Here is a 20,725-nt window from a genome sequence, read left to right on the forward strand (position 1 = left end):
TGAGCGCGTCCTGCTGAGCATGAGCCCCCTGGAAAACCAAGAACACAGGGCGTAACTCACTTGCAATGTGCTCATGGGGTTGTGATACACCCAGCCTTTTATTAATGAGCAGGGATTGCTTAAATAATAGCTTGATGCACTCCTGAAACAGTGAAAAAGGAAAGAGGAAATTCTGGTTTAAAAAGCATCGCTAAGGTCATGCCATATAGAGGACAGTTACTGTTTTCCACAGCCAAACGGGAAATATGCAGCATTGCCTCTAAAGGCAAGTCATTGGATACAAGGAAGAAGGTCAAACACACCACAAAGAATAGTAGAGTTAATTATTGACAATAATACATTTAAAATCATATACAATGGCATTTGCAAGGTAATCTTGCATGAACAGGATTAAGGCTTTGTCCCTTCTGAAATTTACTTGTTAACACCCTGGAGAGAAGGTGAAGGCACATACAATTACTGACATCAGGAGGGAAAACAAAAGCCCAACTCCCCCTGCTTTTCAGCCTTTCTTCCTTCCTGTCCCCATTTTTCTGGCAGGCAGTGCTTGAAGGGAAGGACTGACAGAGACATGCCTCTGCTTGTGCCAGTCTCCTCTGTGTAAGAGCATCCGCAGCACTAACACAGTTCTGCTCTCGGAAAAGCTCAGCCCAAAGGCCATGTGTAGAGCAGGGCCAGAGCAGCTCCAGCACTGTGCTGAGGGATTACTGACTTGATGATGCTCTTTAAGTACTACGTTCCAGTGATGGCCAACAGGATCCGATGCACTGTCCTCAGACTACAGATAAAACCAGGGCTTGTTTCTCCTCTTCCACTGGGCACAACCCCCAACTCCCTTATTAGTCCCATACTCACCGGGTCTTCCGGCACATCTCACTCCCAGCCCAGGCCAGGCTCCCATCTCACCCCTTGCCTGTGCTGCCTATGTCCCCTTACGCCTTGCTGAGAAGGTGTTTTTAGAGCTGGCTGTACACACAACTGCCAAAACAGACCCTCGGTTTGCTATTGCTGCTGTTCAGCAACTTCTGCAGCCAATATCAGAACTGGTGGTGGAGGGGTAGAAATAATCAGCTCCAGAAGAGACTGGTGAGCAGCATGAGCAAACCCCAGGGCCTGTAGGGATGGACAACATCAGGGACTATGACAGCAAGCACAGAAAAATCCTGCAGTGCTCTCCCACATGGTCATTCCCGGCACTGACGCATATTTTCAAAGGGAGAAAACACCTAATCTTTAGAAGCAGGCTACCTGACAAGGTGTTTAATAGATGTTTCCAGATGAGAAGTAAAGGAAACATCTGTACTGACTGAAAAGCAGCACGAATGACTTTCACCACAGGGCTCTCAGTAGAGGTATGTGATAGAACCGGAAGAATGGAAGCTCAGACAAAAAGAATAGAAAGAAAATTCCTTTGTCCATCACTCTTCGGAACCCAAGCACCATGTCCCTCCCTGACTGCCAAAAACCATTTACCTGTTGGTAATACTGCTGGGCTGGAGCCTGGGCCCCTTGCATCCGTCCAGCAACAGGGCCAGCTTGTCCTCTGAGCATGGGCTGTCTCTCATAGGGCACCTTGAGAGCCTCCTGACCTGCTGGAGGCTCCCCTTGGGCTCTGCAAAGCCTGTCCCGTAACAGCACAATGTTTGGCTGGAATCAGAAAAGAATAGCAAAGGCGGTTAAATGCACTGTGACCCAGTGCATCAAACGGAGAGGCTGACTGACCACACACTGATGAGCTCTCTCTCAGAAACTTGCTCTGCTTTACTTGATTAGAGTGAGTCTTTCTGCGTGAAACGTGGGGCCACTGGAACATGTAACTGCCTCATCTTGGGTTGCATCATTCCCAAGCCATGATTCCCAATCATTCCCAATATAAACTAATGGAAAATGAGAAATCAAACGAAAACAACCAACCAAGTGTTACAATACATGTTTCACTGTGTCTGGCTTGCAGGAGGGACAGCTACCCCTTTGGCTGCCACTGGCTGCAAGGACGAGGGTGTGAAACTAAGAGGGAGAACAACAAGGCCATGTACTTCTGCCAGCTCAGTGAAGCCAATGCAGGGAGAGGGGAAAGCACCTATCACATCCTGAGGTGCATTTCAAGTGGCAGTCCTGCTGGCAGAGGTCTTTGCTTGAAGTACGCTTGTACGCACAGACAGATGGAGTAAAAAACCTGAAAGCCCCTTACCTGGTTGGTGTTCGCAGGAAGGAAAGTCAACGCTGCAGCAATGCTGCCCTGGGCAGCCAGGAGGCTGGCGTACTGGCTCATCTTCTCGGCTAAAAGGGCCCCCACAGCATTAGGGTCCACAGCCTGGGTGAGCTGCACGGCTTTGCGCAAGATTACTACTTTCTCTATTAGATCCTGGGAAGTCAGAAATAAAACCCAGAAATGAGAACGACGGGGTGAAGTAGGCCCTGGCTAACAACTGTCACAGAGGACTGTGTTCCTCAGGACAGCGCTGCAGAACCCCTCTCACCTAACAGGAAGCCGAAGCCAAGTGCAGATTTCCTGGACAGTTACAGCTGCGATGAGGGCATGACTTTCCTAGTATGTGAGATGACAGAACAGCAAGAGGCCACTGCACGCCAAGTGCCTTCTAACAGCAAAGTCAGCAGTGCATCAGAGAGGAGTTAAAAGCCAAAAGAACTGCTTTTATTAAACAGGATTTCAGGGCCCTATCAGCACTGAGCATGTCCTCCAAAAGAGTATGCTTGATAAAATTATCTTAGAAGAGTCATGAGAGACAATGGAAAACACTATGACCATTATCAATATTAACAGTGGGGTGCCGCATATTTGTTTGCAAAATTTTAGTAAGTCAGTTTTTGATCATCTTAATCAAAGGGATCAAATTACTCCCTTAGGATAGTAGTCCATGGTTTCTTGGTTGTTACTGCAAAGATGGTTCTCCTGATAATTCACCAGGAATACTCTGTATCTTGCCTTCCCTGCACATCTCCAAATATTAGAGTTGGTCTTGGTTGGGTTTCCTCCTAGTGCTAAGTTACAGGAACATTTTCTAGTCAGTTTTCTCATGTTTTTCTTATTCTCATATTGGAAAATACTACAAATCTGCCAATATTATCATGTAATCCCTCTTTAATATCTTAACAGATTTAATGAGTGTACCACACGTGGGATTTCAACCGTACATCACTAATAAGGACGGTTTACTAACAGTTTCTCTCAACAAATCAGCACTTCAAAACAGGGAAGTATAAGAAAACAGAGATAACGAATAGCTTCTTTCTCTGAGTTTCAGCAGTTCTACAGAGTAAACAAGCAGCCTAATTATGACTCCAATAATATTTTTTTTAATTTAGTGTCCAAGAGAGCAAAGCAATGCAATCAAATGCAAATTCACACTGAAGGTATATCTGTAAATGAAGCCCTCACAATCGAGAGACTGGAAAGTAATTTTGATAATTCAAAACTGTAGAGTTAATAATGTGAAGCAAACCTCACATATACTCCAGTTCCTTCAATTAACTGCATGGAGACTCACAGCACTGCCAGCTAACATTGGTCTAAGTACTTTCTAAACCTGGGCCTTCAAAGGCCCTGAACAGATGGAAGAAATTAAGATTATGCTATGAAGTAAGTTATTTCATAACTGCTTCATCTCACTGTCATCAATCCTATTCCCCCAAGATATTTGCTATGTGCAATATATTTCACTGCTGCAAACCAAATGCTGTGTGTGCAACCCCATAGAGGAAAACTCTCACGAGAACCTCTCTACAGTTTTCTTTCCGTATTTATTAGATTTCTTCCCCTCAACATCCAAGCCATCTCTTCCAAAAGCAAAAACATCCAAGTATTCCCCTACTGCAAAAGATACAAGCATTCAAAGCCCCTTCTTTACCAAAACACTCTAAACCCTACAACTGCCTTTTTACACAAAAAGCATGTTACTAATGACTACCCAAAGAACAGAGCAGACACAAGGGCCATCGCGCTTCACAGCTCACTTTCAATAGCATATGTGTTATTTCTATGAAAGCCACCCAGTTCAGAAGGAAAGGCTTGCATCCTGAGATACATGAAGCTATCAGACAGCACCAAAGCTCTACACTAGATCATTTAAGTGCCAAATGATTGCAGCATGTTACTTCCAACGTTTTTCTTTACAGAATTACCAACCTGTAGGGACAAGGGGCTGTTTCCATCCTGAGCTTTGGTCCAACAAGCAATGAGTTTTTCCACGTTGCCGGCACAAATGTAACAGAGGCAAGCCTGTGTCTGCAGAAGGCTGTCCCCCTCATTCTGCAGCCTGTTACCCAGGAGATCTAGGAAAAACATGAACAAAGATGATGCTGGTGAATCTCTCAGGTGATCCATCCATCCATCACTACCAAGGCTGAAGAAGCCTGCAATACCAGCTGTGTCTCTGCTCAGCACAGTGAGAAGTGGGCTCCACTGGTAAGGATGTTCTCTGGTGTCCAGCACAGATTACGTCATGGGAGCCAGTGCACTTCAGATGCAGCTAATGTCATTGCAGCAAAGACTTGGCAAATGCCTGCAAGCTTGAGGGGACAGTCCATCTGCTGCCTTGAGAAAGGACAAGAGGCCAGGGTTTGATTCTCCCTTCCACCACCCAGAAAGGAGGGACTGTGACCCAAGCATGCAACCGGCCAGGGAACTGTAGGCAAAAAAGCTGCGATGCTGCTCTAGGCTGACGTGTGCTGAAGTGAATATTTGCAGCTGAAGATGTGTTCACAGCTCCCTACACACTGTGGCTGGTGTCTGATGGGTACGGGGGTGTCAGGCACATGGCTGTTGGCAATGTCACTTCCCTGTGGGTTCAACCCAGCCAGCTGTCTGCTGTGCAGCACACATAAGGACAGGCACGGTCAATGCCTGTGAAAGGAAACTCTTCCAAAAAGTCAAAATTGCTCTTGGGAAAGAAGAATGAAGCCCTTCCCTGAAACATTTCCATGTGCGTCCCATGCACAAACACTTTAAAACACCGGTCCCTTGGCTGAGACACTTGTCACATCAACATCACCGTTATCCATCTGGAAATGGCAAGAAGCCAGCAACTGTGCACTACACAGGTGATTCCAGGACACAGCTGCTCCCAAGCATCCGGGTTCTTCTGCCCAGAAAATCAGGGAACATACTGGGGACACAGCAGGCCAGAGGTTACTCTCCTGCTCTGCAACAGGTTCAAAAAACTGTTACCCATCGAATAAGCTAGCAAGGCATTACAACAGTTCACTGGAACGAAAACAACCATGGCAAAGTGTAGTTTTGCTGTTAAGTGGAATAAATGACACCCAGTCTGTAAAGCATCCTTACTGCAAAGGGCTGGAAATTCATCTGGCCTGGCGTAAGTGAGCACAGCAGCCAAAGCCTCTCTCCAATTCTGCAGATCACAAGACTGCACAATCTCTTTCCAGTTCTTCATTACCACTGCAGTGATGAGCTAGACCAGAAGGAGAGAGACCACAGTTAAGATCTTTGTTTTTTAGGATGCAGTATAATTTGCATCTATTGAAGTGTTAACATCCTCACTGTTATCCAGGGTTGTGGCAGATACTGTACAGTGATTCAACAGCCACACGAGCGTAAGTTTTGCTTCAAAATTAGTTCAGTGAAAATCTTACAACAAGCTCAGGTAACACAGACAAACCAATTATTCTTGCTATAAAATGTGCCAGAAATGAATGCACAAATCTCTGCAAGTTGGGATTGGTGCAGATAGTTTTCAGCACTGTTTTTGCAAAGATAACATATCACGTATTTAGCTATAAATCTTCTATACGATGCCCAGCAAGGGGTATGAATTTTGTTTGTCAAATGTCTTCATTTGCCTTTAAGCTCTTGGCCTCCGGCTGACCAGTGAGGAGCAGCTGAAAAGGCTGGTTGAAGGAAGAAGCAAATTGGCAGCAGTATCAACCTGAGCTGGGCGCAGTACCCCTGCCCTGCATCCAGGCACACAGACTGCCTGTCCACAAGCCCTCAGAACAAAATTCCAGTTTCTTATGTCTCAAGCTCTGCTTCTGGTTATTTTGCTTCAGACAAAAGACAGACTTGGCAGCTGTGCTGTAAACAAAGTCCTTATCATGCCAAGGCTTCAAGCTCAAAACCAGCTGAATAAGCAGTAAGCGTGCAGTTTGGAACCAGAAAAGAAAAAAAAAAAAAAAAACACTTGAACAACAAATGCAAGGTCCTAACTACAAGGTCAACACTCACTTGTTAGCACAGGCACAGATAACCAGTCAGCTCTCAAAAAAATTTCCCCTGCACTACAAAATTCTCCTTCCTTCAATGAGCCCAGAGGCAGGAAAGGAGCTGGGGATGGGGGGAAAAAAATGCTGCAACAAACAAGAGTCTTGAAATACTTGAAATTTTCCTCTTCTGAAAGGCAAATTGTTCCTGTCTCAAACTGGATCACAGGCAATGACCAGCAAAATTCTACTTACAGACCATAGCCTGTAGTGCTGGGTGTGGTAACTCCTCAAATGACTGTGCTTTGCAGCCTTCAGCCCTGTTCATGGAAGGGACTTCAGCACATGCCCATTTTACAGATTGCCTCCTGCTACTGTATAAAATGCCTTCCTTTGACAAAGGACTACTAAAAAGCAACCACGAGCAACTTTTCTCCCCTCCTGTAAAAGTGGCCATCCTTGCCAAACTAATTGTCCTGTGCTTTTTTAAGGCCACTTCTCCTGGTTCATCCTCCTGTTGCTGCTTTCTCATGTCAGTTGTAGAGAAGAAAGATTTGAACAAGCAGCATCAGCAATCCCTAGAACTGCAAAAAGCTGAAGAGAATAATAACCACGTGGCCATAACACTGTCTCCTAGACAAAGAGTGACTGATCTCTCTGGAGATACTTAGTTCTCTCTTCTGTGCGTGCGGTGACACGAAGCATTGGCAAAATCTGTTAAGACTGATCACAGGCAGAAATCAACCCAATGCTGCTAGCACTGAGCATGGGTCAAGATAACAGACTGAAACACGTATTGCTTAAGCTATTTATCAGTGAGAATCTACTAGTGTATATGCAACTCAGAGACACCAGAGACAAGGTAAAGACTACTCTTCTTGTGTATTGATATCCAGGTAGTATGCTGCTTCTCTGCTTATCGATACATGAAAAAAGAACAGAAATCCTTCTGCTGAGATCTACGACTTGAATACTTACTAGCTTCTCTCAATAACAAATGTATGAAATGTCAAGAAAACTTAAAAAAACATACCCTGGTGATTTTGCTCTGCATCTTTGCAAAGTACTTTTCCTGTGTCCTGGAAAGCAGATCTTGTCCACCTGCGATTGCCAATATAATGGCATCAGCCATGCGGTTATCATGCAAGCAGAGATCTACTGCGCTCTCAAAGTTACCCGTCAGCAAAGCCTGGGTAATCAAACCATCCACATCTGCAAGAAGAGATAAGTGTGTTTTCAAATGATGGCACAAAAGTCACTTAAATACACAACATAAGGTGATTCTGTCCAATTGTACAACACTGAAAAGTTCTCTGCAAACCAGCCTGTTGCAGACAGGTACTTATAGGGATGCTCATATTCATCTCCAGTCTCAAAAACACACTATGGTCACAGCCACATCAGGTGGGGCACTGTCAAGCACCACTCACTGCAAAGCAAGACGCTAGTAAATGCTTGCAAGATGCTAGAGCTATAAATGACCTCTGGAACAACTACCTTGTATATAGTGCCAGAAACAAAGTCAGACCTAGACAGCGGTCAATGGCTTCTGTGTTATTCAAGATCCCCTGGGAGTTTCTGTACAAACAGTGACATTAGCACATACGAGTGCTGTATGCTTCCTTTCCTGCCCTAAAAATATTTTCAAGTGCCTTGAGACTGCTGTGAAATTAATACAGTTAGAGCCAAGTCATGATAATCCTTCACAATCTCTGTAAAAATTGCTTTCTTACTGGAACACCAGTATCATCATTGCTATTTATAAATATCGGCACATACAATGGAATCATTATCAAGGGGTTTTTTTTACCTCCACTAACAGAGATGTTAAATGCCTTGTTTGCAGATCGCAAATCTTCTATTTCTCGTTTATGGTCCTTCATCCTCTAAGAGAAAGGAAAAGCATAATTTTTGAGATTATGTAAACACTTGGAGCATATGCAATATTTTTTTTTTTAAAATGGCATTACAAGTTAAAGATAGACTTTCAGATGCCTGAGAGATCATTAACCTAGAGTATCCCAGTCATTTGTGAGAACACTGTTTCAGCACAGGATAATCAGCTTCCCCTGGTGCCTGTACAAAGTCAGCTCCTCAGCACACTGAGAAACGCCTGGTCTTATCAAAGGACCTCCAGTGCCTGTAAACATGCCTTGTAAAATCATTGTTATGAGAGATCAGAGTGGTCCATTTTTCTTAAATGGCTGCCAAGGGAAAAAGATTTGCTGGAAGCCCCAGATTTCTAACCACCAGGGAAGGCTTATGACAGCACAAGCGTGCATATCCTCCAGTGCCTGTAAACATGCCTTGTAAAATCATTGTTATGAGAGATCAGAGTGGTCCATTTTTCTTAAATGGCTGCCAAGGGAAAAAGATTTGCTGGAAGCCCCAGATTTCTAACCACCAGGGAAGGCTTATGACAGCACAAGTGTGCATATGCAGAGATCACAAAAAACAGCAACCAGACACCTGGATCCTGGGTACAGACCTGCATATGCACATCCATGCCCATATACATACAAGTCCTGCAAAGCAAACCCACCAGAACCTCAAAATCAGAAGCCTCCCTTCCCTCCTCTTTCAACTTCAACTCCTACTAAGAACAGCTTACCATAATGTTACCTGGGTTTCACTTTGCTCCACCTAAAGACTTTCAGCTCATCCTCCAAACACTCTGCACTAGGCATACGCTCTAGTTTAATTAAGCAAAAGACATGGATACATGCGTAATTTTGAACAAAGAAGTCCACCATAGTCAAAGAATCATTTTTGTTGGAAGAGACCTTTGAGATCATTGAGCCCAACTGTTCACCCTGCACTGCCAGGTCCCTAAACCACATCCCTCAGTGCCAGGTCTACACAGTTTTTAAACACTTCCAGGCATGGGGACTCCACCACTGCCCTAGGCAGCCTGTTCCAATATTTCACAACCCTTCTACAATGAAATTCTTCCTAATACCCAACCTAAACCTTCCCTGGCCCAGCTTTAGGCCACTTCCTCTCATCCTATCACTTGTTACATGGGAGAAGAGACCAATCCCCGCCTTACTACAACCTCCTTTCAGGTAGCTGTAGAAGCTGAAGACATCACCCAAGTCTCCTTTTCTCTAGACTAAACAATCCCAGTTCCCTCAGCCATTCCTCATCAGACTTTCTCTCTAAAACCTTCACCCGCTTTGTTGCCCTTCTCTGGACACGCTCCAGCACCTCAATGTCCATTTTCAAGTGAGGGGCCCAAAACCGGACACAGCATTTGAGGTGAGGCCTCACCAGTGCCGAGTACAGAGGGAAAAAATCACGTCCCTCCTCCTGCTGGCCACTATTTCTGATACAAGCCAGGATGATGTTTGCCTTCTTGGCACACTGCTGACTCAATATTTAGCTGACCAACACCCCCAGGCCCTTTTCCTCCGGGCAGCTTTCCACCATGCTTTCCCAAGCCTGTGTCATTGCAGGGGGTTGTTGTGAGCCAAGCTCGGGACCTGGCACTTGGCCTTATTGAACCTCATACAACTGGCCTCAGCCCATCAATCCAGCCTGTCCAGAACCCTCTGCAGAGGCTCCCGACCTTCAAGTAGATCAACACATCTGCCTAATTTGGCATCATCTGCAAACTGACTGAGGGTGCACTCGATCCCCTCATCCACATCACTGATAAAGAGGTAAAGAGAACAGGCCCCAGTACTGAGCCCTGGGGGACACCACTGGTGACTGCCTGCCAACTGGATCGAATTCTGTTCACCACTACCCTCTGGGCCTGTTCATCCAGCCAGTTTTTTATCCAGCTATGAAAGCCCACACAGACGTAAGCATTTTGCACTCAGTGCCGGAGTGCTCAGCAAACAGAAGGATTTTTTTTATAAAACTCCCACAGGAAATAAGATACAGAAATTTCCTGCAAGTATTTGGATATTTCAAACAAAACCTTTCAATAATAAAAAGTAATACTAAGAAGGAAGTCTCTCTCCACCACCAACTATAACAGCACAGCCTAAGAAGAGTGCAGAAATTGTCCTATAAACTGCCTACTCTGTCATAAGCCAGTGCTAGTACATGCAGAGGGAGTTCAAGAGTCTTCTGAGAACACCCTGCTTAAATACTGATCAGTGAAACTGAGAAGATTAACAACACAGCCAACCAAGAACAGGCATTTGGGATAGGAAGCTAAGTCTGAAATACGCTTTATGTTAGGCTCACAAAAGGAGGCAGCATCTGGAAAATCACTTTGCTGTCAGGTACAGAGTGCTGTGTGTTTGGTATCAATTGAGAGCATGTTGTAACTATCACAGCAATAATGTGCCCATACAGTCACTTTATGTATGTGACAGCACTCCCAGATGCTTCATCAATGGCTACCTGTGCTGGTGGGCTAAGGTCACATTTGGCTGTGAATGCTCTCCTACAAGAGACATCTATAATATTTTCGTGATTGCGTACAGCAAAATCCATACTCAGTCAGATACATGTGTCTGCCACTACAGCATCTAAAGAACTGACAAGCAATCAAGCAACTAACCACGGGAAGAGTGCTCTCTTTTGGTATCCTCAACAGTCTGGTCTATGGAGTCAACAAGCGTACTATTCCAACACGCATGAGCCATAAACCACCATCCTCATCTTCACAGACAACTACAAACAGCCAGGCAGGAAGCATCGGTTGTTTTGGATTAACAGCTCAAATTCTAACCCGAAAGAGAGGGAATGGGAACAACGAAGCTGGCCTGTTCACGCAGTCATACTAGTATTTTCAGTGCTATTAACCTCACATGACAAAGACTAGGTCCTTAGTTCCAAATACAGACCTGTCCCCATATCTAAAACACAGGGCTGAAAACAATCTTGCTCAAATGGACAGAAATGAACAAAAGCTAAAGGATCCCCAAGGCTGGCATGGTGGAGCACAAGCTGCCCGTGATAAAGATGGCTGAACTGTTGCAACAGACATTGCTCAGGTAACTAGCTCCCAAAGCCCTGATACTTGCTGTTCAAGTGCAAAGGGGACGGATGGCACTACGACACGGGTGGGAGCAGTACAGAAAACGAACATTCTGCCTCTCCTCCAGTTCCACAGCTGCATCTCTGCAAAGGTTATACCTAGAAACAAGGCAGTAATAAGCTGACAGCTTGGTAATAACCAACCAGAGGGAAGGAAAAAAAAAGAGGAGGAATGCATTAGAGTTGTGGCAGCAGATCATTTAGTAAATGTTACAGAAATGTCACCATGAAAATTACGTCAGAATAAAGTCCTTGAGTCTGGTGCCAAGTGGACTGTTACAAAACAATCTCATTCTTAGTTTCCACCAAAATTAGTCACATGATGTCTGAGGCTAATGAGAAAACCCCAAGAAACGCCCACATTTTACTCATTCTAAATAACTTCCGTGTATTTCCACACATTCCCAGCATAGGAAAAGACAACAAAAGGAAGCACTCTTAACAGTAACAAAGTAAATACACAGGAGGGCAACAGATACCTCTCCCAAGAACTGCTCCTCTGCAGCCCGGCCTTTGTCCCCCTCGTTCAGCACAAATTCATCAGGTTCTGCAGTAGCCTTCAGCAGAGAGAAGATGCCATTAAAAAAAAGTCAGCAAAAGAGGAAGAAATACTTTGCACTACAGAGTATAGTGACCTTCCCACCCACAGCAGCCAGAACCAGACTGCAAATCACAGGAATGCAATTGCAATACATATGTGAGGACAAACGTAGTACAAGGCCCTCCATTTCTTTGCTCTTTGTCATTACACAGTACCTTGTGCTGTTTTCATCCTGTCTGCCTGAAAACATGCAACAGAACTTCTCTTTCCCATCAGGCAGCCACGGATGACACCTGAAATGTCTACAGCACAGAAGCGATGCAGTCCTCCCACTGAAGATTCAGGCTATTGCAATAACAACGGGCAACACCGGAACTGCATTCATCACTCTTGCAGAGAAGCGTTATGGGACTGCATTCTCAGTCTTGCTTTTTTTAAAGCCTGGGGAGAGTGCTGCTCTTGAAACCAGTTGCCAGACAGCAAGGCTTTGCCTTATCTCACGGGCGGCACAAAGTTTTACAGTGGGCAAGACACAGGCAGCAAAACTGAAAGGTGGAGGGACATCACTGAGACTCTGAACTAAAACCTGTAACTGAGAGCCCTTTGCTGTGAAAGGGAAGGACATGCGAGTGGAAAAAAGTGTTTTTTTTTTTAAATAAGTGCCTTCAACCTCCTAGATGTAGGAACTTGTCATATTTTGGGACAGCTATCAAGCAGAAAGAAAAAATATTCTTACTTTGCACAATAGCCTGGCATTCTAAAAGCAAACAGTTGTACATACATGTTTGCTTACCTCTCCCAAGTCACCATCTGCAAGACCCTCTTTATTCAGAGTGGATGTAATCTAGAAAACAAACAAGATTTAAGGAAGTGCCTTTTTATTTTAGAGGCAGCCCTCTCACTGATGTCTTCGATTGCAAAATTGGTACATGTAGCTAATACGCCCCTGCAGAACAGTTAACATGAAACTAAAGCCACTTCCTTTCCCAGCCTGGCAATGGATTTACTGCTAAGCCCACTGCACCCCTAGTTTAGTGGAAACATCAGCTGCTCTACGCCTTTAATTGTTAACTCAAGGGCCTCAAACCTCACTAGAGCTGCTGGAAACCACAGTAATAAAAGTAGTATCAGACCACACATAACAAAACTGTCTGCTGTGGTTAGGGAAAACTGTTGTGGAGCAGGGAGCCTGTCAGGAAGCTGTGGTTTTATGGACAGCAGGCATAAGGCTGTGGACTTAAGATTTTCCAAGGCAAAGAAGAGTTCAAAAGCCCAGCTTTTACTTCTTTGCAAGCAAATCATGACTCCATATTCAATTAAAGCCCTCAAAAATGCCAATTTGATGTATAGAGTTTAGAATAAATGCAGAAAATGTTAGTTCAGCATCTGGGAGCCTGGGTTTCCTAATGCTGCTAATGTTATCTACTCTTCCTGAAACTGCATGCTTTATTTTACCCTGTAAGCTGGTTTTCACAAAGAGATGAGCTAAAATTGCTGGAGATAGTTTTGTCTCTCTTTTTTAATCATTAGTTTACAATAGAAAGGAGAAATCCATGACTTCACTTGCATAGGAAAATTAAGGTTTTAAGAAGATAAAAACAAATCATCATGTTCTTAACAGTTTATTCCAAGAAGCTGAAATTTGTGACACTTTTTTACTTACTCTACCAGTAAAATGAAAAGCAAGCTGTGATTTAGAGAGTTCATCATCTGGGTGTCACAAACTTTCATGAGTTGTCCTGTATTGTTTCTCAACACTAAAAACCATGTATTCAACTTCAACACGGAATGCTTTGCTGAGAAACGCCTACACAACAACATGGCCCTGCAGTCCCCCTCATCTGTTCCTCAGATATTGAAATAATGGGGTTAGCCCTGCAGTTCAGGCTCAGCTCCTCTATGCCCATTTTTCCTAGCTTCTCCCCACACCCCCCCCCACATCAAACCCAGAGCAAAAGCAATAATGGGCTCCAGTCTGCATGACTGCTACTAAATTTCAACTGGATTTTCTAACTGAGATCTGTTTTTCAAAAGCAGGATACCCTGTGCTGTGCTTGACTTTGACTCATGCAACAAAAACTTCGAGGCTGAGGACATACTGTTAGCAAAAACATGGTTTTTCCTGTAATTATAGTAAGTTTGCCCTGAAAGCTGTTTAATTCATAACCGTAACAACATTTTTATGGAGCCAGTCTTTGAAAACAAAACATTAGTTTGATACAACAAAAATGAATCAAACACTCAAATCCATGGAAACAGAACTGAAGAAATACTAGACAGTTCTGCAGTGCAGCACTGAAAGCAACAAAGAGCTAAAATGCTCAGCAGATATCCCTTCGTAGCACCAAGAAAAGAATCTTCTTCCAACCTGGGAGAAATCTCTATATTTAAGATGTTAGTGTTGCTCCTGGTAATCCAAATTTTGCCTTCCAAATGTAACAAGGTTTGATCTTTGTTTTCTTTCTTTTTTTTCTTAATAAAAATGAATGGTGTCCCAAACACAAAAAGGACTATTCTACATTTTCCAAGGTTGTTAATGAAACCCTGCTTATGTGTTCTTCAACCAGATACATTCCATGATGCTACAGTAGAAGGATGCTATATAACAAAGTTACATGAATAGATTGAACCAACAAATATCAGAGCTTCTTCACGGGTGAGAATTTCTGATCAACACTGGACAGTCACGCCTCACAGACACGCCTCTGAAGTCTGTGGCGTGCTTTGAAATTTAACACCCATATTGCAAGACAACATAGCTAATAAAAAAAAATCCCACCAAACTGCTTGCTGTAAGAATTCCGAAGCTACTTATGAGTTGTTTATCTAGACAAAATTTAAAGAGCAGAGAAAGATTTCTAGTGTCCTTTGGAACAAAAGAATTCTTAAATAATGTAACTATTCCAGACAGTCATGTTTAAACAGAGGCCTTGCAACATGGTTAACAGTTGTATTATGGCTATTAGGAGAGCTGCAGCACTGACGAATACTATCTGCTGGGAAGCATACTGAAAATAACACCTTGTAAAAATGTTTATTGTATTGAATAGCCTGTTGATATTGGTAACTGCTCTTCTAGTCCCACAGGTAAATGACTACTTCAACCATACTTGGCATTGTCAACAGTTTAGGCTGTACTGTGCAGATACACCCATGAGTAAAGCATTTCGCACAAGCACTGCTTCCAGGAATGTTTACCTTCTTCCTCAGATCATCCTTCCTGTATCCCAAGAGCTCAAGGTATTTAACACGTGAATCTTCCTCAAAGTTCACCTTTAAAAACCAAAAGTTAAAGAATATATTACCATTCACAATTGTTTTCTCTCTCACTGCTTTTCACTCCACTGGCACAAATTACCCAGTGAGAGCTAGCGACTGTGGAGACGAGTGTAATAAAGAGAACTGAAAAGCTCTTCAGTGACTTGGGCACCTGAGCAGGTAGGCAAGGCTTCAATCTGGTTATCGCAGGTGAACAATCTGCTTACGTGCTTCACTTGGAATCTTCTATGTAACGAGCAGTGAAAAGCGCACCTAAAGCTACTCCCAAAGCTTTACCCCTTCTTACCAGCTCCCCGTACAAAGACAAACGGATGGGGGATGCCAAAAAATACACGGTACCTTCCCCCAAGCCTTGGCTTCTGCCATGATTTCTCATAAGCCCTACCGAGACCCCTGGCCCCGAGGACGCTCTCTCTTCTGGTGCATCACCTCCAACAACAAGGCTTACAGGCCTCTTCCCACAGCCTTAACGTTTGGCTTCCAGCATCTCTTCTGCTAGAACACCGTAACGGGCATAAGGAACCATTTCTGCACTGGCTTTCCAAATCAGCAGGGAACTCCCAAACTGCCATTACCCCCTTACCTTTAAGAAGGCCCACACATTTTTCTCAAAGTCAGCCTGGGCCATGTCAATTTTCTTCTGGCAGTAGCTGACAAATCCTTCAGACTGCACAGCCTCCTGCAGCTGGTTTGAGCGGGCCAAGAACTCCTCCTCTGTAACAACCTGGCTCACGTAGACATGGTGATGGTGCTGCTGCTGCTCGATGCCTGGCTGCTGCTGAGTCTTGCCATTCTCAAATGTAACCAGTTTGCCTCCAAACTGGAATTGAGGCCACATGCAGTATGTAAAAATAGAAGCATACACTGGAGTATGTATGTGCATGAGCATACTTTTTTCATATGTATGCGCGATTTTATATAGCATATATATACACTTATTATCCAACGGACAAACATGCCTGATGTCAACTTCTTGACTTATTTTCCACCAACCCACATTTCTATGCATGTAAGGAGGTTGCTGGATGAGTGGGTGCACATTTACTAAGATTTATAAGCACATCTATTCCTGTGCTTATTTTTTCCCTCAGGAAAAAGACTGACTAGAGACTGAGAACGGGAGCTGTGGGTCTGTACAGTGCCCAGCGTAAATGGAGAACCTCACCATGTTGCAACGTAATTACCAAAGAAACCTATGCAGCATTAAATAAATGTTCAAGCACGCTGTCTCTTCTTGGCAGGCTGTTTACCAGTCAAAAGCCTGCTGAGAGGTGGGCAGTAAGTTGTGTCATCATTTTGAGAGAAGTAAAATAAACAGGAGAAAAAATTAGAAAGGGCTTATAATATTATTTCATTCTATCGCTCAAAGCTGATTTGCACAGATCTGTCCAATAAATGCCAAAGTCAGCATTACAAAAAGCAAAAAGCCAAGCCAAGACAAAGACTGACAGCTGGCTCCTGGAAAACCAGGACACATAAGGGAATAAAGACCCTTACAAAATGACACATCATTCAGTGGCTGGCAACACCACTTCAACAGAAGAAAATTGCATTTACTTTGTGCATCCGATTGTGAAAAAGCAGACATATGATGTTTAAATTGAGCAGTATTTCAGCAAAGAAATCCACTTCAAGTGGATAGGCTAAAATCTTCATCAGGTGCCTAAGAAATGGTCTGTGGGTCTACAAAATAAGACAAAGGTGGAGCCAAAGAGCAGACGACTGTTCTCACAAAAAGCAGGACCTTGCCACCCTCTCGCCTGGCTACTCTGCAAATCAACCAGCAATGCAGAAGCCCAGCTGTGTGCTGCTACAGCGACTCCTGCTACCTTGATCAGAGCAAACCTGAGTATTATCCACCACACTGACCAACGTAATAGCTTCAAACTGTGCTCATTGAACTCCCCTCTTCCTAAAGCATTTTGTAGGTGCCACCACTATCTCACTCCCAGCCTGGCCAACCATGTCCAGTCTTGCTTTCTGCTTACCGAGAACGATGCTCCCACAGGTCGCCGGATCCATTTGGGTGGTTTCTTTAGGGGCAAAACAATGCTCTGTGGGGTTGTCTGCTGGGGAAGCTGCAGGGGTGGGAGGGTCTGTCCTGTACCAAATGGATCGAGGTTCCCAAAAGATGATGAAAGCTTCAATAACAGAAGGGGGAAAAACCAGAAATGACATAACTCCAAAAAACATAAGCATTTATTTGCACCAGATTGGTACCCCTGCAAGCAGGGCTGCAGACAGTTACTGAAGACTTCTCATAAGCCCATGTTTCCCCCCCTCCTCTCTTTCTGTCCACATTTTCAGCTGAAAAATTTCTCAATACCTGGTCAGCTTGTTTCTGCCTCAAGCCATCCATGCTGCCTCCCATGATGGAGTAAACGCTGATCCGCCCATCAAATGAAGCTGCAGACAAGACAGCAGGGTTCCTGGAACACCACTGGATATCAAAGCACCACTGTGTGTTTGTGGGCAACTCATACAGCACCTGGGCAGCAAAAGCAAGTCCAAGAAATCACGTCTCTTATGGAGCACCACATCCAACAGCAACAGCTCTCCTGCCTGCCCTGAGACTGGTGTGCCCTTCTTGCTCCCCACTAGCCTCCACATCACCATACACACTAATAGTTGGCAGAGTCCGACAATCACCAAACAGGAGATTATCACACACCACTGCTCAATATTCCACTCCTCCCATTAAAACTTCTGTTTAATCCACACAGGACAAACTATGCAACTGGAGTGTTTCTGTGCTGTCCCACTGCAAGCTGTGAGCTGCTGCTGATATTCGTGCTACCTCATTCAGACCTAGTCTGGGTATCTCTACACACTACATGGAGGCATAATGAAGTTCCAAAACAAGTCTATTTTTGCAGAAAAATTGGAAAGTTAAACCTTGCACTCTGGGCAGACAGACAAGCCCACCACTACAGCAAACATTTAACCATGAAATTCTAAGAGCAAAATGCTAACTGCCTCACTGTCTCCCGGGAAACTGGGTTTTAATTTTAATAAAAACACGTAGTATGATTCATCCACATGTAAAGCCTTCCCTAATAAAAGGGGATCCAGCTCAGATAACTCATTTACCAACCCACAGCTTTTGCACTTTTTGGGCAATATCTGAATTTTAGAAATAAGTCTCACTCTGTCCTCCAGGATTATTGCCCACTACAGGCAAGGAGTCCTACAGTGTGCCTGAAGCTCTTCTCGTGGTCTAGGGGAAACACTCAAGTTCTCTGAAAAAAAAAAAAAAAAAAGATCTGCATTCCCTTTGAAAGGTAACCCCAGGCCTGAAAGGGTGATGTGAGAACACGTTCAAGTGGCACTCACTGAGCTGCTATTATTGTAGTAACCCACAAAATCTATCTGGTCTGGATAGAAGTTCTTACACTTATGCAGGAGGAAAAAGGCAGTTGCAACAGTAATTGAGCTATGCTTGTCCCAAACCAAAAGAGAAGGAAGCCAATACTTAAAGTCAGGCCATTTCTATCCTTCATAATGAGCAAGGACCTTACTATTTTGGAGAGAAGCACTAAGGACAAATGTGTAATATTGGCAATACTAGGAAGGAATCCTGCACCACCAGAATGAGCTCAGGAGGTACATACACAGGGAGAAACACCCCACAGAAGCATCATTCCTAGGAATGCAAGCACACCAACACCTGTTTTGCATGTGCCACCCCTTGTGGGAAAACAATGGATAATGGGGAGGTGAGGGAAACACTGTTCCTCAGATTTAGCTCATATCTTGACACGACATGTAGTCATGAAGTGAAATGCAGCAGCAGATCCAAGAATGGAATGCGGTTACCATGGATAAGGCCTACCGCAGCCGAGTGAAATGTACGTTATCTCCAAACGGGGAGGAGGGTAACACGGAGATGATACAGTTTGTTCCTGTTCTTGGGGATAACAATGGGCTGCTGCAATTAACTGCATAGCTGCTACCAAGAAAGATGGATTGCAACTGCTGTGCCAGCAATGATAGTGAAATCGTGAACTCTAGCTGAGCTTTGCTCATTATAACATCATGATAATACAAAAACACACCTCCATCCCAAAGGCTACCCACCTCCAAGGTACGACCACTCCCCACTGGGCATGCGCCCTATATCTTATCACCTGTACATTTAAATGTGAAGCGAGAGATTTTTAATCCAATCAAAACAAAAGGAATGTATGACTAGAGTCACTCAAGCTCCACCTAAGTATAGAAACATTATAAAAAGTGATAAATGAAACGGGGAATTGGGGGACAGAAGACCACCATCAAACCTTCGGGATCGGTCGACGAACTGAGCCTATCTTCTCCCCCCTCATAGGGATGCCTATTGGGTAAGAGCTCTGTGGTAAGTGCACTTAAATACTAACATCAAGCTAGTGTTTAGATTGGTTTGTATGTTTGGGCTTTCACTTTAAACCCATCTTCGCAGTCAATACACTATCACTGGTATCATTCAAATCTGCATTTTGTCACGGATCTACATAATAAATTGCTATTGTTGATTTAATACTGAAGGGATTTGTCTCAGTGTCGCTGCTCATGAGAGTCCCTGAATAGGTCAGGCGAAGATCCTCCGATCCTGTGGGCTACCAAGAGGGACTTTGGTTTCAGTGATGCTGCCAGCGTGACCCTGGCAGGCTGGCCAACTTCACAAGAACCCGGGGAGGTTCCCCCTCTCCTTAACTGGAGTGTGGTAGACAGGCTGGGCATAAGGATCTTGTCTTTCTTGGGAAACTAGCAGGCTGGTGAAATTGCAAAGGGCTTGGGTACCCCCACTTCCAAGTCCAGGAACTTTAATAACTAGTTCTATCTATCTTCCTGGCCTCTTTTTGTGACACCTCTGAACACAGATTTTTTTTTTTTTTTGTTAAGTGGTGTGTGTACAGTACCTCGCCAGTGTTAGGGTTGGAGCAGAGAATTTTAGCATCTTTCCCACAGCTAAGTAACAGCTCTGAATCCGCCACACTCCAAGCAATGGCCAAAATACCCCTGCATAAAAAGTCGCAATGAAAAAAAACGTTTAACGTAAATGCAAAATGGTGATAAATAAAGCACATTTGTAAGCTGAGTTTCTACATCACCTGACCATTCTACCTCAAAATGCTCTCCCCACTACCTCCTCTTACAAGAGGAGAAATTTTTCAATTTAATAAGCACTGTATGTAGTGAAATAGATGCCTTCTGCATAAAAAGTTATAAAGTTGCATCTGTTGTTGCATCTGAAAATTAAATGCAGCAGTCATGTGAGAGAATCCAGACACCAAGGAACAAAATGGTTTGTTTGCCTGTAGTATCATTACTAACAGTGTGCAAACCTGTAGGTAAGGTTGCACCTGTAGGTAAGGTCAGTGACAATGAAATTTTGTTAGCTTCTTTTTATTAGCAGGAGATTCAAGTCAGCAGAAGCACTGGCAGTAGTTCTGGCAGAAATCACAACACAGACTTACTGTTGTTCTCTCTCCTTAAGACAAACACTGCTTTTAAGCAATAAGGGAAGTTTCACTAAAAAGTGAGGAGGGACGAGAATTTAACAAGATCTTTCCTTGTACACAAATTCAAGGTATTTTCAGGACTGAGGGGCAGAGAGACTGTGCATGTCCACGTGTGAGGATGTGTTCCGGTCCCGGTTCTTGTTTCCTCAAGGAAAATCAATTACAACTAACTCTTTGCACCTCAGCTCCCTCTTCTCAAAAAGCGCAGAAAGAAACTAGTAACTTCAGTGTT

The 20,725-nt window shown here is 44.0% G+C and overlaps 1 protein-coding gene across 1 annotated transcript in view; it reads right to left on the reverse strand.

Annotated features, from left to right (window-relative positions):
* The window catches only part of SEC31A (SEC31 homolog A (S. cerevisiae)), a gene marked incomplete at its 3' end in the record, with an annotated part of 33,097 nt that overhangs the window by 2,118 nt on the left and 10,254 nt on the right, over positions 1 to 20,725 (reverse strand). The window contains exons 7-19 of the mRNA XM_010135783.1: positions 19,891 to 19,990; positions 17,319 to 17,480; positions 16,981 to 17,133; positions 15,576 to 15,812; positions 14,912 to 14,986; positions 12,507 to 12,557; positions 11,652 to 11,729; positions 7,988 to 8,063; positions 7,211 to 7,389; positions 5,306 to 5,432; positions 4,148 to 4,293; positions 2,192 to 2,365; positions 1,474 to 1,647 (exon numbers count right to left, since the gene is read on the reverse strand). Of these exons, the coding sequence (XP_010134085.1) occupies positions 1,474 to 1,647; positions 2,192 to 2,365; positions 4,148 to 4,293; positions 5,306 to 5,432; positions 7,211 to 7,389; positions 7,988 to 8,063; positions 11,652 to 11,729; positions 12,507 to 12,557; positions 14,912 to 14,986; positions 15,576 to 15,812; positions 16,981 to 17,133; positions 17,319 to 17,480; positions 19,891 to 19,990 (1,732 nt within the window). The remainder of the gene's footprint in view (positions 1 to 1,473; positions 1,648 to 2,191; positions 2,366 to 4,147; positions 4,294 to 5,305; positions 5,433 to 7,210; positions 7,390 to 7,987; positions 8,064 to 11,651; positions 11,730 to 12,506; positions 12,558 to 14,911; positions 14,987 to 15,575; positions 15,813 to 16,980; positions 17,134 to 17,318; positions 17,481 to 19,890; positions 19,991 to 20,725) is intronic.

The sequence above is a fragment of the Buceros rhinoceros genome, unplaced genomic scaffold (assembly GCF_000710305.1).
Source record: "Buceros rhinoceros silvestris isolate BGI_N320 unplaced genomic scaffold, ASM71030v1 scaffold660, whole genome shotgun sequence".
Classification (NCBI taxonomy): Eukaryota; Metazoa; Chordata; class Aves; order Bucerotiformes; family Bucerotidae; genus Buceros; species Buceros rhinoceros.